This window comes from Eptatretus burgeri, chromosome 12, assembly GCF_056783735.1.
Source record: "Eptatretus burgeri isolate ZD-2024b chromosome 12, Ebu_testis_v1, whole genome shotgun sequence".
Taxonomy (NCBI): domain Eukaryota; kingdom Metazoa; phylum Chordata; class Myxini; order Myxiniformes; family Myxinidae; genus Eptatretus; species Eptatretus burgeri.
Window position 1 is genome coordinate 7,529,015 of NC_140972.1, and position 19,258 is coordinate 7,548,272.

The 19,258-nt window shown below is 40.0% G+C and overlaps 1 protein-coding gene across 12 annotated transcripts in view; it reads right to left on the reverse strand.

Moving 5' to 3' along the window:
• Nucleotides 1-19,258, reverse strand: part of KATNAL2 (katanin catalytic subunit A1 like 2) — a 130,693-nt gene that overhangs the window by 11,408 nt on the left and 100,027 nt on the right. For 10 of the 12 annotated variants that reach the window (XM_085849378.1, XM_085849376.1, XM_085849381.1 and 7 more), the window contains 6 exons: nucleotides 16,087-16,185; nucleotides 15,894-15,971; nucleotides 9,034-9,132; nucleotides 5,452-5,515; nucleotides 3,763-3,881; nucleotides 3,168-3,259 (listed from right to left, as the gene is read on the reverse strand). In XM_085849378.1, coding sequence (XP_085705504.1) covers nucleotides 3,168-3,259; nucleotides 3,763-3,881; nucleotides 5,452-5,515; nucleotides 9,034-9,132; nucleotides 15,894-15,971; nucleotides 16,087-16,185 — 551 coding nt within the window. The remainder of the gene's footprint in view (nucleotides 1-3,167; nucleotides 3,260-3,762; nucleotides 3,882-5,451; nucleotides 5,516-9,033; nucleotides 9,133-15,893; nucleotides 15,972-16,086; nucleotides 16,186-19,258) is intronic. The other 2 variants (XM_085849377.1, XM_085849383.1) reach the window with 2 other exon arrangements.

Below are 19,258 nucleotides of genomic sequence, written 5' to 3' on the forward strand. Positions count from 1 at the left end.
TGAGAATACGATGCAAGCAGGAATACTTTCGTGGCATTGAAGAAAATTTGACTTCTATGACATCAGAAACGGAAAAAACTTTGTGAAAAATGACCTTGTGGAAAACCAAGATTATTGTCCAAGTACATATGAACATAGAGTGTTCTGGATTTGAGCACAGAGGTCGAGGAATAAAAGATCAAGATGTTGAAAATCCGATGCCTGCCTGCTGGTGCAGCCGACGCATGACGTCAGTATGTGATTTAAACATCGATAATCGAGTAATACAACATAGAACCGGGGTCTATGCCTGGTGTTGGCTTAATGGTTGGGGTGGTGGGCTTGCGATCCAAGGATCCTGAGTTAAAATCCCACCTGGCTGTTGCATTAATACCAGGTGGGGTTGACTCTGCCTGTCATACTTCTGAGGTGGGCAAAATTAGTGCTAGCTTGCTGGTATCCTGTGTCGGATTGGCGACCCGTCCAGGATTGTGCCCAATCGCCAAGGAGACTGCTTAGGCAGCACCAACGCTCTACACAGAGTGTGGTCCCAATGGATGGATGGATAGATGGATTGGGGTCTCGCCATCACAAACAAGGGACTGGGGTCTCGGCATGATCTCAGAAGTCCAATTTATCTTGTAGAGTTGTGGTTCTTAACCGGGAGCAAATTTACCCCGAAGGGGGCAAAAATTTTTTTCCCCAAAATCGTGCAATTTTGGTTGAAATATTCATCATCAAGTTGTCTATCAGATTAAAGCATCAAAAATTGTCCATCAAAAATTTCAGTGCAGCTTGGTGAATCGTGTGGTGTTTCCAATTTTGCACATCTTCTTATGTTTGGCCGCGACATACACGAAACAGAGCTGAAGGAGGAATTTCTCTTGTGTGAGGCTCTCAAACAAACCATTAAAGTGGCGGGCATCATGCAGAAAATAGATGACTTATTTTGTGCTTTTTCTATCTTTTTTTTTTGGTCAAAATTGCAGCGGCCAGTCGATGAGTTTAAATAGCTCATGAGGTAGGGATAAATAGCTGGTCATGTCGAGCCTAGAGGGTAAATGGTGGGGGAAAAAAATGTTACAATCTCTCCATCCATCCATTCCATTGGGACTATACTCTATGCAGAGCGTTGGTGCTGCCAAGGCAGTCTCCTTGGCTATTGGGCACAATCCTGGACGGGTCGCCACTCCGACATACGAGCATGCCGGCACTCATTAAGTGCAATTAAGAGGTAGTCGTTAAGAGGTAGCAGTAATGTGGCTTTTTCGAATGTTTGCACTTTGTTGTAGTTGTGATCTTATTCCACTGAAAATATAACCCAGAACGAACAACTCGGGCACCAATATGCTTCCACTTAGCCATCTCACCTTTCTGGACATTCAGCCTTCGGCAGGTCATGCATATTCAACTACAAAGAGCAATCAGAGATTGTAGACCCTCGCCAGGACTTGCTGTGTGTTTGTGTGGTTTTTGTGCACGCTGATGTTTGTTTGCGTCATGTGTAGACGATGCATTGACGACAAAGGTTTATATTCATGCAACGATCAAACAGACCTTTTTGGTTTTATTGTATAGACTAGCAAATACCTGCCCCCTGTGGGCGGAATCCATCCAATGAACTGTCCCTTATGTTAGTAGGCTTATTCTTGTTGACGTCTTTGTCTTGCATCCTGACAAATGGAATCCAATCTTTTTCTAGTTGTGCTGCATTTGGCTTTTTTTTTTTCTTGGCATTGTGATGCACTTGTTTGAATTGCAATTTAATTTTACTGCAAACAATGTATTTTCCCAAAATAAGTTTTCTCTTCGATTTTGTTCCTTGTTCACAGAAATTACGGTCAAAGTATTAAATATTCTCAAGATCAAAATATCTCCACCCCCATTAAATCGACCATTTCCTGCAACATTTATTTTATACGACAATTTCTCAAATTTGGCCTCCTTGTTGGATTTTTTGAAAATTCTCAACCCCCACCCCATAAAATAAATTTCTTTGTGGGCACATATATCGGTGGTACCCATCCTAGGGGTGATCTTGTTCCAAGTGTGCAGCATGTTATTCTGACACCCTGCTATTCATTGCACGGCCAGCGAGCCACTGGTGGCCCCTGGATGCCTAAAGTGTGGCCCCTGACGTGCAGCTGATAATACACAAACGTGAAAACATCCCAATATAATTCACCATAAATGCTATCAAATTGACCCAATGGTTTCAAATGAGTGTTCCAATGCGAAGTATAATAGTAACGTAACTACATGAGGATATGGTTGCAGTATACAACAATTACACTTCCAACCCACTAAACCACAACAAAGAAGAGTATGTGGGGGCAGGGCCTAATAGCAGCCAATATTGAGTCTTGCAGGCGGTATGGCGGCTCTCTCACTGATGTCTTATTGGCAAAAGTGGCCCCCCTCTAAAACAATGGTGAAGATCACTGTTCTGGCACATCCTTTTACTTGGGCGGTGTCTAGGCAACAGTCTCGATCGCTCCCCGAAAAATAAACATAATCCGGTTTATCTATGTGAAGCAAAAATATGCGTACTACTTATAAGCATGTACAATACATCGTGGTTATATAGCTCAGATAATTCCAATGTCAGCCCCACCCTCCCCTCAAAGGAAGAAAATGACAAAATGGGCAAAAAAAAAAGTGTTTTTTAAAAAACTTGAAGGAATCGAGTGAAACTTGCACTAGCACAATTCCAGGGTGCCCTCATTAATCCCTGAAAGTTTCAGCTTCCTCGGTCAAAACCTTTCGAAGGAGTAGATGATACATACATCATACAACACACAACCCACAACATACTTTTCCTCCATTATATATAGATTTACGCTGCAATCGTATGAATTTTATAATGCTGTTACATTCTGTACTTTCCAGATGTTTGGATGTTTTAATGGTATGTACTTCATAGATGCACTCACATTCTTAAAAGATATACTTTATCGGCGCAGTCACATTCTTAATTGTACATCCTTGATCAACATATTCACATTGTAATAGTACATACTTTATAGATGCGCTCGCACTCTAATTGTACATACTTCATGGAGGTACTCGGTTGAAAAAAAGATGACGTGTAATACTGGCTACCACCAAGTGGCGTTTGTGGCCAACGTTAGCACATTATGTGTCGACAGATAAACAAACAAACAGACCCAAATAGGTGAACAACTTACCCAGGAACTGTGCCACGTTGACCCATGATAGACTCCAGCTCATCCAGGAAGATAGTAGAAGGGGCATGGAAACGAGCAAGTTCAAAAAGCACCTGTGGTTGAATCACAATACCTGGGTCAGGATTCTAACCCAGGCTAGACAGCTAAGATGCAAGTGTGCGTACCTCTTGGCCATCCTGCCAGCCCATGTTGCATACAAAAGGGGGCATACCAAGCCAAAGAATTAACCCTATCAATATCGATTTCCGACAATGTCATAGCTTTAAAGACCAAATATTTTATCATGACATGATAAGGATTTAATAATAATCAGACCAACGAACTATTTCTGAACATCTGTGAACTGAAACTATCAAATTAGGAATTGTAACACTGAAAATGATACAGATAAGTTTATGTTACTTTATGAAACCTTTTGCTCCAACAATGTAACATCGAAGTTCGGCCCAAACCGTATTTGAAAACTTAAAAAAAAAAAATCATGTAATTGTTTGAGAAAAAAAAAGACAAACAATCACATGATCCTCAGGAGCGGAGGAGGAAACTTTGGAGCAAAACATTTTCATCACAAAATAGGTGTGGGGTACGTACGTACTCGCACAAGTTTCTCTGAGTCACCACGCCACTTGCTTACGATCGTGGAGGCAGAGATGTTGAAAAACGTTGTGTTGCACTCTGTCGCTACAGCTTTGGCTAACAACGTTTTGCCTGTCCCTGTGGAGCAAATTTTGTGATGAGATTAGGGAGAGATAGCTGCGTGGTTGGTCATTTAAGGAGAGCAGTGTTTGTTTTGAAATGAAAGATGGACGTTCTAAAACACTACAGAACATGTGCAGTTGAAACAGAATAAAGATTTTAAAGGTTGCAATTTTTTTTAAAAAATATTGGAAGTTTACCGCCGTTGATGCATTGTCTTTTACACCACTTTATCTAACATGTTATATTAGTTATTCATGCCTGTTGTTTGTGTCCTTTGTGCGGATGCGCGATCGGGACGAATTAGGAGCCAAAGTACTGCTAAACTTGAGGTTCAGTTCCTATTCATGTTCAAAATATAACATTGAATTGAAATGAAGTTGTTCCTTGATCATAAACTGATGTTTGTAGACAGACAGACAGACATACAGACAGACAGACAGACAGACAAAGTGAATCAATTTCATAACCCTGCTTTTTGCTTCGCGTACGTGGGGGGAATATGTTCACGGGACAGGAAGAATGAGATGCAACAGACAAGGTAACTGCGCTGCAGTTCCTCTTCCTCGCTGAAGAGCAGACACCATTAATTAAAATCACTGCAGATTATTTCTCCAAGGGGTGGAGGAGGAGTGTTACCACCACCATCACACCACTAAAGTCAGTCTTGTTTCGATTATATCATCAGTTGGTGTGTATTTTAAGGATCCATCATTTGGTTTGATTACTGTGAACCTTTATCAACGTTTAGCTTGTTGAACGCAACCGTCGTGTTATCCAAAGGATGGAGTAGGATCACAGTAGAACAAACAGCAGGACAGTGCTCCATTTACCCTGATCCTTGGTACAAAGAGCTCTTATGTGTTACAGTGTATGTACAATGTTGTAACCAAATTTATCTTTCATTTCATCGATTATAATGGCAAGTTGCCGGCATTGGATTCTAAATGGGGAAGGGATGGAGCTGGCAAAAATGCAAACGGCATCTTCTGTCATCGAGTCGGCAAACTGGGAGCACCAATTCGTATTTATTGCCACGTCTGATGCAAGATCTCTAATGGAGGCGACGTGCTCCATTTGAAACTGTTCGTTCGATATATGTAGCTTTTTGATGCCAAGGGTCCGCAATGAAAACTTGTATTGGTGTCAAAGCCAGTGACCAATTCCAAATTAATAGCAGGAGGATAATAATATGCTAATTCACTGAATAATCCAGGCACTGACAATGTAAGGTAAGCATTGGGATACGTTTGAGTTTGGGTTTGCGGTGAGCTTACTGCTGGGGTTTATAAAGGGCCATGAGAATTTCAAATTCCATTTGTACTCTGGTTTACCTTGGTGATGCTGGATTGCTGGTAACCCTTCGAGTTAGGTGAGATTCAGATTAACATTACTGCTGGAAATCAGGGAAGAAGTTAGCATTGGGATTCTGGTGTTTTTTTTTTGGAGTCACTTGAAAAATAACATTTTTGTGATGCATGGAATACTAAAAGTACATCCTTTCTTCAAGAAAACAATTTCATTTTTATATACGGTATACAGGAAAATGTCCAAGCTTCGTATGTGTGTTTCGTGTGAACATAACTACCTGGGGGCCCATAAAGAAGCAAGCCTTTCCACGGAGACAGGATTCCCGTGAAGAGCTGTGGGTACTGAAGAGGTCCAAAAACATCTCATCATCTCAGAAAGATGTAATCAAGTAAAGCAAGTGAAGCTACCCTCCTTCCTCTTTCATATCACAACATTATGCATCTCTGTAAATTAACTGCACAATCTCTGTAATCGTCATTTCACCACTTGAACTACTGAAACAACACAGGATAACTTCTTCAAGTTAAATGTTACGTTTTCCTGTAAGTGTGCACAATTACCAACTCCAACTGTTTTTGCTCATGACTGTTCTGTCTGAAAATGTACAAAGTACAGGAAGCAGATGAAAAACGTGAAATGGGTTGGCTTCTTCACATGTGAACCCCCCCCCCCCCCTGCCCCGGCTCATGATGCAGGAAAACGAGGTTCAAGTCACATCTACCATTTGTGTTTGCCCATTGCCTACTAATCACCTTATTAATCAAAAGGAAAGTACACTTCTTCTTTCGCACTCAGCACAAGGCTGTGGGGTGGCAGAATTGGCTGAGGGTGTGGCTGTGCCGCCGATGCAATGCCCTCTTGTACGTTTCGGTAAGAATCTGTTCAGTGTGCTGGTGATAGCTCACCTACTCTTCGCAATGGATGCCGTGGGATCTTTAACATACACCAACTAATACTGGCAAACAGCACGTCCAGTTTAATGGCCGTCCGAGGGACGACACACACAGTGATTAATCACCCTGCTTGGGAAACACCGGGATGACAGTTTATAGCTGGGCTCAGATCAGTCCGGTTACCATGAATCCAGTGGTGAGACAGTTGTGTTCAAGCTTGTTTTCACAATGTGGAAGGATAACCTCACTGAGGGCAACGTTAGGTCACTCCGTAGGGCTCACGGCAATCCATCCATAGACAGGCCAGAAAACATGGGGCTAATCTCAAGCCCTAACATTCAAACCAGACTCCTTTGTTTAAAGTTGTGATCTCTTTTCCACTCCACTCCACTTCACCCTCACCTCTCACCCATTTCCCCTCAACATCCCCAGCAAATGATGCTACCCAGAGCCATGTGCTGCATTCAAACAAAGAGGAAGGTGACACTCCTGTTCCACCTGCTCATTCACCTCAAACGGCCTCAACTCATTTGTTGTTCTAGACAAGGCAGAATTTCTTAATTTGGTGTTTGCCTCCATATCTCTTGCAACCAATGTATATATATATCTGTCTCTCTCTCTCTCTCTCAGTCTATATCTCTCTGTCTGTCTCGGTCGCTCTCTCTCTCTCTCTCTCTCTCTCTCTCTCTCTCTCTCTCTCTCTCTCTCTCTCTCTCTCTCTCTCTCTCTCTCTCTCTCTCTCTCTCTCTCTCTCAGTCTATATCTCTCTGTCTGTCTCTGTCGCTCTCTCTCTCTCTCTCTCTCTCTCTCTCTCTCTCTCTCTCTCTCTCTCTCTCTCTCTCTCTCTCTCTCTCTCTCTCTCTCCATACACAATGCCTTCAGGACACCATGTCTTCTACACCAAAGAATGTGGAGGATGTTTCGTCTACCCTCAACTTTTCATCAGCCACAGGCTCAAATGACATCAATGACTCAACCAATGTTCTCAAATCCTACTCGACTGCTCCTACTTCTCCTTTGTCTGCTGTCTATAGTGTGCTCTCCTTTGGTCACCTTTTGTGTGCATGGAAGTTTGCCACATCACTTTCAATACCAAAAAGTAATCTCATGCAATTCATTATCCCTCCCAATTTCCAGTCTTTCCTCTTTGCAAATACCCTGAATGCTGACCATGAGCTTGGATTCTGTCCTCATCACTCAAACTGAAGACATTCTGCTGCCTTTCTCTCAGCAATGGTCAGAGATTCTAAATCTCAAATAAAGATGTCAAGACCATCTCACTCGACATATCTAAGCTATTCTACACAGTGTGGAACCATGATCTGCTTGTGAGGATTGTTGCCTGTGCCATACAAGGCTACCTTCATACCTGCCATTCTGATTTCCTCCACCTGTGCAGTCTAAAAGTTGCTCTCGATGGAGCCCTCTCCTCTCATCATCCAATGAAGGCCAGAGTGCCCCAAGGCAGTATCTTGGACACAGTCTTGTTCCTCATCTGTATAAATGACCTCTCTGTTGCTCTTCCAATCCTTTTCTTCTTTTTTTTCCAGATAACTCCATATTCCCCATTCCAATCATAGGCAGAGAGCAGCAGTGTCACTCTATGGTGACGTTGAATTGATTAGACGTTGGCCTGATAAATTGGACATGTCTTCCAATCCTGGAAAATCTCAGTCTCATCCTGTCACTTCAAAAGGATCATCAAACTAACGCACCTATCTATTTCCATGGTGAGCCAATGGAAGATGTTCAATCTCTTGAATGTCTCAGCCTCACCATCAGATATGATCTCTCATGAACTGCCTGCAGTGTAAATCTGACCTCCAAAGTCAGCCGCATACTGGGCATACTCCATCATTCCAGGTGGAGTACTGGTCTTGTATATGGGCTGGCATACGAGAATCACACCTGTCTCTGGAATCTGGAGAACCTAAAGCACTCAACAGTGTTGGCTTTTCTCTTGATGAGGCCAAAGCACAAGGCCTGTTGCTCTCACATTGTAGGCAGATATGTGGCCTTATTGTTTTTAGTGCCTATTCTCTGTTCGAGGTTCTTCTGCTCTCTCAGCCCTCCGATCCTCTAAGATGCACACGTTATTCCAGTGACCTCTCCTGATTGAACTTCCAAAATCCTGGCTTATCGAATACATTCATTCTTGTACTCCTCTTCTTTCCTGTTTGTGGAGCCACCCTTCTGAAGTTTTTCAATCCCACTCTTCCCTTCGGCTTTTAAGATCAAGGGGTGCATTACCATATCATTCCATCCTCCATCCTTTCCTGTGATCTTCACTACCCCATGAAGAATATCTGATGCAACCCTCTTTCTATATTTCTATTTGTTCATTCCCTTGCTTATTTATTGTTTCCAAATGTGACCCCACTTCCTCACTGTCAATTTGTTTCCTTTACTCCCTCTGTCATGTCTTTTCCATGAGCCACAATCTTGTATGGGAAAAAAACTGCATGAAATTGAACACTGTCAGGGACCTCAGAACAAGTATTAGGTGCAAGGAAAAAGAAATATGCTTGGTATTGGCTTCATGGCTCGAGTGGTGGACTTGGAACCTGAGGGTCCTGAGTTCAAATCCCAATCAGCTGTTGAATTAATACCAGGTGGGGTTAACTCTGCCTATCATCCTTCCAAGGTTGGCAAAATGAGTGCCAGCATGTTGGTATCCTGTGTCGGAGTGGCGACCCGTCCAGGATTGTGTCCAATAGCCAAGGAGACTGTTTAGGCAGCAACAATGCTCTGCACAGAGTATGGTCCCAGTGGATGGATGGATGGATGGATGGATGGAGGGAAAGGTAAATTCCTCACTAAAGCTTGGGTTACAGGTAATCTTGATGTGGTGAACAGATGACCTATTTTGAGTGTAAACTGATGGCTTTGCCATTTTCTCTATAATTTTGGAAATGTGACCAGGAAAGTTGAAGGCCCATGGCCAGAGTTAGGATATTGGCTCTCACCTTGATCGGATAGATAACAGCTTCTTTCACAAGGCGCTTCGCTGTACTAAGTCCAATAATGTCATCCCAGCAGACGCTGGGATTTTGAAGATAAATGTCCTGGGAAGCAGAAGGAAGGAAGATCAAATGACTGCATCCATAAAATAATGGCAACAAGTGTAATGGACCATCACTTTTATTATCAAGTATTTCGGGAGATTTAGCAGATGTGTACGTATATAACAATGGGATGGTACATGGAAGTTACGTCTGGATTTTCATTGTGTTTCTTTGATTTAACAATATGATTTATCAAACTTAGATGTTAAGGATTTAATGTCAATGAGTATGTAAAATGAAGTAAAACATATGAAAAAGGAGCTTTTATAACTTATAATTGTTGTTGTTGTGTGCTCCTTCTGTGTACGTTTATAAATTTTTCTCTTGCTTTAAGAGATATAAATAGTATTAATGCAACAGCCAAGCAAGATTTGAACTCAGGACTCAAGGATCCCAAGCCCACCACCCTAACCATTAAGTCAACACCAGGCATTGTATTGTATTGTATTGTATTGTATTGTATTGTATTGTATTGTATTGTATTGTATTGTATTGTATTGTATTGTATTGTATTGTATTGTATTGTATTGTATTGTATTGTATATACAGGGTGAGTCAAAAGTAGCGCCCGATTTCTGTTTTTTTTCGGCTGTCAGATTATTTCTGGGAAGTCATATTGTTAATAATTGTCTTGCAGATTATTAATTTTCGTAATTTATTTATTTTTGATTTTGTTTTGCAGGTTATTGCTGCGAGTTTGGAAAGTTACTGAATTTGCACCAAATTGAACCATGATAACCTTTCTATGAATCAACGCATTGCGGCCGTGAAACATTACTACAAATGTAATGAACAACCAATGATGGCGGCATGCCGTTTGGCACAGGAATTCGATATTAACCCACCTCAGGGAAGAAACATACGATTGATTGTCGAGAAATTTGAAGCAACAGGGTCGGTAGCCACTGCAAAGAAGTCCGGTCGTCCGAAAACGGCAAAGAATGTAGCGAAGGCTGAAGAAGCCATCAGAAGACTGGAACAAAGTCCGCAAAAGTCAACTCGCCGTTTATCTGCAGTGTTGGAAGTGAGCCAATCAAGTGTTATCCGAATCCTTCACCAGAAAAAATGGAAACCTTACATTCCACGCTTACTGCATGCCCTTCATGATGGAGATGACGACCGCAGTCTTCAATTTTGCGGAGTTCTTAGCTAAACTTCACGAAGAGGACACAATGCTCGACAACATCTGGTGGTCAGACGAGGCATGTTTTAAGCTGAATGGCACAATTAACAGACACAATTGTGTCTCCTGGGCTGCAAATAACCCAAGAGTGACAGTTGAGAAGGAGCTAAATTTACCTAGAGTGACAGTTTGGGCAGCCATATCTCCATTCGGGATAATTGGACCCTTTTTCTTTGAGGGATCTGTCACTGCAGAAATTTACCTGGATATGCTGCAAACATTCTTTTGGCCCAGGGTACAAGATCAGGATTGTTATTTCCAGCATAATGGAGTTCCACCTCATTATGGACGTTATATTCGTCAGTGGCTTGATGAAAACTTTCCCAGAAAGTGGATCGGCCCAGAAAGTGGATAGTCTGATCAAGTGGCCGGCACGCTCCCCAGACCTTACACCTCCAGATTTCTTTCTTTGGGGGCTCATGAAAGACCTTGTTTATCGTGAAAAGCCTCGTACCATTCAGGAATTGAAGGCTCAAATCACTGCAAAGTTTGAGGAAATTGATATCGAACTCTGCAGACGTGTGTGCCGCTCTGTGCCTGCTCGGCTGCAATTGTGCATCGATCACGAGGGAGGGCACTTTGAAAATTGCAAGTGAAACAGCTTGGTACAGTTCCGTAATAATTTTTTCTTGACTAAATGGTGAGATAAACATGTCATTCATTTATTTCTACCTTCTTGTACACTGTAATACAAATAGCAAACAAACAATCAACTGACAGAAATCGGGTGCTACTTCTGACTCACCCTGTATATATATATATATATATATATATATATATATATATATATATATATATATATATATATATATATATATATATATATCTCTTCTTCTTCTTCTTTCGGCTGCTCCCGTTAGGGGTCGCCACAGCGGATCATCCGTATGATCCGCATAGTGATTTAGCACATGTTTTACGCCGGATGCCCTTCCTGACGCAACCCTGGTCGCCTCTTACGACACAGGGATATGTTACACCTAATTTAACCGGGGTATACACCGGCCCAGTATACTGGTACTCACCCTGTCTATATATATATATATATATATATATATATATATATATATATATATATATATATATATATATATATATATATATATACATATATATATATATATATATATATATATATATATATATATATATATATATATATATATATATATATATATATATATATATATATATATATATATATATATATATATATATATATATATATATATATATATATACACATATAAATATATATATATATATATATATATATATATATATATATATATATATATATATATATATATATATATATATATATATATATATATGCATATATATATATATATATATACATATATATACATATATATATATATATATATATATATACATATATATATATATACATATATATATACATATATTTATATATATGCAGCTGTTCTGCAGCAATGGAAGTAAATTAAGCCGTGAAAGTTGATGCAAACAATTCCTACAGGTGTCCCAACTTTTGTTGATAAGTTACAAACCCTCTGTCTGTATAAAAGCAGTGTTGGAACAGACTGTGTTGCTACACCCTCTGAATAATTATTTGGACAATATTGCACTGCAGGAAGTAGTATATTGCTATCATCATGACGAGAAAAAAAACAGTTAACAAAGGAAGACAGACAGACCATTATAACCCTTAAAAGTGGAGGTCTTTCCTTTTGAGAAATTGCAAAGTAAGCCAAGGTGTCAGTGAGTACAGTTTCCTACACCATCAAAAGGCAATTGGAAACTCTGACAGGAAGAGGTCTGACAGACCCAAAGCCACCACACAATCAGAAGACAAGTTTTTCAGAGTCAACAGCTTGCATGATAGGCGGCTCACAGGACAGTAGCTTCAAGCACAGCTTAACACTGGTCGAAGTAAGGAAGTCTCAGTTTCAACTGTGAAGAGAAGACTTCGAGCCACAGGTTTGACAGGTCGAGTGGCAGTAAGAAAGCCATTGCTTAGATGGCAAAATAAGAAAAAGAGACTTGCCTGGGCCATGAAACACCGCCAGTGGACTACTGGAAACTGGAAGAAGGTCTTATGGACCGATGAATCAAAATTTGTCATCTTCGGTTCATCATGCAGGGTTTTTATTCACCATCGAGTGGGTGAAAGGATGGTTCCTCAGTGTGTGACACCAACTGTCAAACATGGAGGAGGAAGCGTGATGATCTGGGGCTCTTTTGTTGGATCCAGAGTCGACGACTTGCACAGAGTGACAGGCACCCTGAACCAAAAGGGTGACCACAGCATTTTGCAGTGCCATGCAATACCCTCTGGTTTACGCCTAGTTGGTCAGGGGTTCATCCTACAGCAAGATAACGACCCAAAACATACCTCCAGGCTATATCAGAACTACCTTAGAAGAAAAGAACAAGACGGAAGGCTTCAAATCATGGAATGGCCAGCACAGTCTCCAGATTTAAACCCCATCAAGCTGGTTTGGGATAAACTGGACAGAAGGGTGAAAGCAAAGCAACCTACAAGTGAAACACATTTGTAAGAACTTCTGCAACAGTGTTGGGAAGAACTTTCCGAACAATATTTGATTTCCGTTGTCAATGATAGAATAATAGATTTCCAATAGAAAGAATGCCACGAGTATGTTCGGCTGTTGTATCTGCAAAAGGTGGCTACTTAGACGAGTCAAAAATTTAGATTAATTTTTGTTCAACAAAACGATTCCATGATTTTTTTTTATCTGCAATTGCTTATTTGTTCTTTGCTTTAATTTCAGAGTACATTGAAACATTAAACTGCTTAAATTTCAGTAAAAACTGGAAAAATGGGGGTGTTCTAAAACCTTTGACCGGTCGTGCATATCGTTTTTGATCCTTTCTCTCAACGGTGAAGAATCACTTAAAAAAATTCTCAGATCCGGATCCGGATTCGGATCTTCACCACAATTAAGCATTACCGTCCTTGGCCAGTCATCTACATACACAAAAAAATTCAGAACGATTGTTTGAAAACTGTAGCCAAAAATTGTGTGACAAACAAACAGACAGACAGACAGACAAACAAACAGACACTATAGAGTATAGACCAACATACTTGGCAAAAAAAAAAGAAAAATTTTGCCAAGTACCGACACTTGATAGAGCACATACCTCTACCAATGTGAACAGTTTACATTTTGTATTCCAATGATAGGCCGGATTTACATCCGGAACTGAACCAAAATCGAATCAGCTTGTTCTTGTCACCTAACCAACTCATCCACCTAGTTTTGTCATAACCCATCACCAACTTTTTGAGATTTTGTGCTCCATCTCATTTTATCCCCATCTCTCAATGTTGACGAATCACTTAAAAAAATTCTCGTATCTGGATCGTCACCAAAATCAAATCAATTTGTCCTTATCACACATCCAACCTGTCCACCAGGTTTCGTCCAAATCTGTCCGCAACCTTTTGAGATATCTTGTTCACAGACAGACAAACAGAGAGACAGGAAGGGGTGAAAACATAACTTCTGCCCACCTTCGGTGGCGGAGGTAAAAATCGAGTTTTTAACATCTGAATGTATCAAAAAACCGAAAGCCACTGAGCAAACAAACAATCCAAACTGTCCACCAAGATGGCGCACATTTGGTTCCTAATTTTTCCACTCCATGTTTACATGCACCACAATCAGCCCCTCATGAGTCAGTCAGTGCTCATCCTTAGAGTAGGCTTGTGGAGCAAAAAGGTGAGTTTTCAGAGTGAAAAACTGCCTGGTTGTTTGTGGAAAGTGAATCAAATAAGACAGTTAACAAGTTAATAAGGGCGTTGTGAAACGTAAATATGTGCACGAAGCTAGAAGTAGATCGGCTGATCTTGATCGGCTAGTTGTGTTGAACCGATGGTCTTGAGCGAGATTGCTCTTCTGTGCTATTTGGTGGACATGTTTTTGCATCTCAACACATTGAACACATCATTGCAGGGAAAAGGAGAATACGTCATCTCTCCAAGCGTTACGATCCAAGCTGGACTTCTGGGAGAGAAAACTGAGAACAGGTCGAAAAGCTGCATTTCCAAATATGGAGGAATACTTGGACTACACTGATTACATGAACTTGGGTGATGTGCAAAGTCATTACTTCACATTTGAGGAGCCTGCATTTGAGAATGGAGGAGCATTTTCCCGCTGTTGATCCAACTGTCTGTGCCTGGGTGTGGAATCCATTCAGGTGTTCCATTGAGCATTTGCCGGAAGAACCAAACGGAGTCGCAGAGGAAATCCTTGAGATGAAATCAAACAGCCTAATCCAAATGGAATTTGATTCAAATAAGTTGTCTTTCTTTTGGACAACCCATTGCAAGGAATTTCCGTTGGCTAGTTCAAATGCAACAAAAATTATCCTGCCACTTGGGTCAACATATTTGTGTGAAGCAGGATTTTCAGCCTTCCTGAGCATCCGCAGCAAACAAAGGAACAGAATGGACTCTGAAAGTGACATCAGATGTGCCCTGACAAAGTTATCCCCACGGATTCAGGAAATGGTTACCAACCGGACGTGCCACTTTACCCATATGTGAAACTCGGTTCTTGTCCATTGCGATTCATGTTACACAATTGAAAATAAAGGAGTTGTAAAATTTTATCACAGTTTTATTCATAATCATGCAATGTATAGATAGATATTATGGAGACAGTGGTCTCATCTCAGGGTTATGGAAAAATACAATTAACTAGCATCCCGGCAAAAAAAAACTTTGGGGGATAATGAGTATTGTTATGTCTGTATTAGGATAATGGCCAAAATTAATTGAGAACCCCTGCCATAAAGCAATTAATCCTAATCATCCAAACAGTAACAGTTTAAATTGTAAACCCAAACAATTAATAATAAAAACTTGACGATTATACACACATACACATATATCTGCAGTGATCATATACATGCCCTTAAACCTGAGACACTGAATCCTGCGGTGAGACAATGGCAATCATGCCATCCAAACAAGGGCAACCTTAGGCAATTTCACAAGGCTCACAATACATGTTTATCCATCATCAAGTGAGCCACAAAATAACACCTGACACACCATAAGGCTGAATTATCCAAGTTGTCTCCTCTAATGTCCTGGTGTTGATTCATTAAGTCTGTCAGTTGTCTATGCTTCCCCTCCATTACGCCTCTCATCTCAAATGGCATTAGAACTGACTCCGCTCGATACAAGGCACAATGTCTATACTCAATCTTTGCTGTGTTCTCAAATCCTGCAGTAATATTATCACTTCACTTCAGTCTACTCTCTTCAACCTGTCCTCCTTAGGCCACCTCCCTATGGCTTGTGTGATGACAAACGTTACTCCAATACACAGGAAGGGTGTGAAAACAGGTCAAAGGAGACGGTAAGCATTACAGGCTCAACATTGCTTTATACTTTTTGCCTTTTAAAAAAATTAAAATCTACCTTTACTTGACTCACCCTTACAATTTAAAATGAGAAGTTAGTCAGCTATTTACATCATATAACCTCACTTTCAAATGATTTATTGGGATACCATATTAAGTAAACAAAAAAGGTAAGTGCTTTCTTGTAACACACCTTGACAATGACCGAAGCCAATTCTTGCATCTCTCCAGCCATTCCAGGATAAGCACCCAGGGGTTTCAGCAGACGAACCTAAAGAATGAAAATTAACTTTTGGGAAACTCTATCGCAAAGAAAGTGAAAAGCACGTCCACCGAGCTGGACCGCCATTAATAAAACTGGTAAAGATGTTGTTGATTTTTCATACTCTAGGATTGAGGTCACAGCTGAAATTGTTGGCAGATGCCTCCCCAGATGCTTGTCGGACGGCACCACCAATCATACTCCTGATCTTAACAAGGGTGTCCTGTTAGGCAAGACGCACAACAGGCATCACCGATTTACAGTTATCACCACCACACAATAAAGAAAGCTTGAATTGACCTGATCAGTCTATTTGGATGCAGGATGAAGGCCTTCCTAAACATGGTCCATTCTGTTCCATTCGATGCCATTTCAGGCTATTGCTATCCAGTACATTTTTCAATTCAATCTCTCCATCTAATCTTTGGTCCACTTCAGCTTCTTCTGGGTTTCCAGTTGTTCGCTCTTCTTGCTTTGTTCAGCCCATTTCCATTTCAGTTTTTTCATTGTGACCAGGATGTCAATTCTCCTTCTTCTTTCGTATGATCTTGTAGACAATTATAATTAAAGATCTAGAAATTAGAGCCATTCGATTGCATTGTTTTCTGTCTGATCCATTTTTCTCCTCTTGTCTCTTTTGGTGAGACAGAGACCCCATCTTTCCACAGCTCTTTGTATGAGTACCAATTCTTGTTCCATCTCCTCTGTTGGAGACCATGTTCCACTGCCATATGTCATTGCTGGACGTGCACACTGAATGTAAACTTTCCTTTTCAGACACAAGGACAGTTTGCTTTTAATGGCACTTTTAATTCTGCAAATGCTGCCCATCCTGCTCTAGTTTGTCTTTAATTTCTTCAAACTGATCTGTATCCATTTATATGAGTTGTCCTAAGTAAATGCAATTGCTGGTTTCTTCAAAATTAGAGCAAAACAAACAAAAACTAGAACGGCAGTTGTAGAGCGCATAGTCTCGCCTCGTGCATTCATTTTGAACAAAAATACCATCATTAACTGAACACACTACGATTGTGGCTCACTGCTATTATCACCAATATACCCGTATCATCCATACACCCTATTATGTCACGTAGTTTCTTGGCATGGGTTATGAACGCCATAAATATAATTATTCACTCACATCCGGTCATAGATCAGATATAAAAAGTTTCATATTTTTTTTGGATAAGGATTTAAACTTAACCAATTATGATTGGAATACCACTTATCTGATGACGTCATCGTTCTCACCATATATACCCCATGGGGAGTTGGTGACATATGCCAAGTTTCAATTTTTTTTGTTGAGCAGTTTCAGAGAAAATAATGTCCAATTTTTTTCCTTTAATCCAATTTGGCTGCCATACCATGTGACCTATGACATCAGAGTTAGCAAAAGTCCCTCCTATGTTTAAAGTTTGGCATCAATCGGACAAGCAGTTGCAGAAAAAAACACTTAAAAATCGAAAATACATAGACACAGACACAGACGCGGATGCGGACGCGGACACACACACACACACACACACACACACACACACACACACACACACACACACACACACACACACACACACACACACACAGACACACACACCTCGGGGTGGTGCAATAGTCTCGCATCCCCTTCGTGGTGAGACTAATTAATACATACGTGGAAATTAGTCACAATAATTACAGAAATAGCAGAAGCAGCACCAACTGACAATGACATAAGAAGCTATAATTTAAAAGGTTCAACCTCAATGCTTTAGATTAGTTAAGAGTTGACCTGTTAGTGTTCCCATCCAAAGCTTTGGCTCACGATAAACGGAACACAGTTTTAAATCTCAGATATCATAGATGTTTGTGGTCTACTAATGTCCTTGTAATTCATGTAAACAAAAAGTACAATGGTGTCTCCCAATGTCCGTGTCCTCAATGTAAGATACATATGAGCTCCATCGTGAGCCTATGGTCACTGGACAAAAAAAAAAGGTGTTTGGTTTCATGAAAACGAAATATGGTGTCACATAAATGTTGCATTGTGTAACAATCCTTTAACAAACAAAAATGGTTTCTTATTGCACAAACAGTTGTTTATTGAATATATTGTCACGGATATCGCTTTGGGGTAATCGAGTTTATATTATAATCATTATTTTCATAATATGCATCAGCAAAAGCATACACAGTACTGTAATTATTGTGGAAGATAAAACGAGTTAAAGCAAGTGCATCGAGAGCCCCTTATCTTCCCCACCGAAGTGTTTGTGTGTAAACTCCAACTTTACCCTTTCCCTTACATTCTGCATTGCTCAATGTTGTACCTCTGTTTACGTATATTTTTCCATTCAGCACCACTTACACAGAGCGTAGGGCAAGTGTAGCAAAGGTCACGTTGTGCAAACACCTGGACACTTACATTTTACTCTATTTTTAATTTAAAGTTGTTGTTTTCATCAAGTTTAGTTTGAGTACAAAGCGGTTGTATTTTCCTAGTTTTCGTCACTTTGCATTTTGAGACGCTTTCTAGTTTATCACTTTGACTGTCTGTCCGAATAGAGAAGAATCTTTCAGTGCAATGAAATAGTTCCGTGGTGGTTTGTTTGGCACAAACATGTCATTTTGCACTTATTGAGCAACATGGAATTGTTCATTTTCTCTGCATTGTTTTTACTTATCCCCTTAAAAATTTTACTTTGCTATTTGTTGTAATAATACGTAAATTGTTCACTATGATATGAGAAGCTACTTCTGAAAGCTGTACTTTATACCAAACTTGTCATTTATATTGTTTTGGGAATGTAAAAAATATATGTATATACATATATATTATTAATATATAATATGTATATATATATATATATATATATATTTTTTTTTTTCAAGCTAACTAAAATCATTTTCCTGGCATATGGTATGTGTTTGTGCTCCTTAACTGTCTTTAGACAGACAATGGAGCATTCCTTAACTCGAGAGATCATAGAACACGTTACTTTGTGCAGTGGTCAAGTAAATACTTCAATATAAGTAAAATATAATAATTTAAAAGATCGTTTAAAAAATAAAATTCCAGAAGTTTTGCGCTATTGCAGTGGACTTATACAATCACCCTTATACACTGCTTTATAAACCACCCTCATACACCACCCTTATTTGACATTTCCAAGTACTGCTAAACCAAAAGGTTTTAGAAGTGATGAGAAGGCAATCTGTGTTCTTCAGTGTTCAAATATATAATTCACCTTAAATAAAATAGAAATTGGAAAGGTTGTATCAATAAATGAATTCCGGAATTTACCGCCTTTTTACCA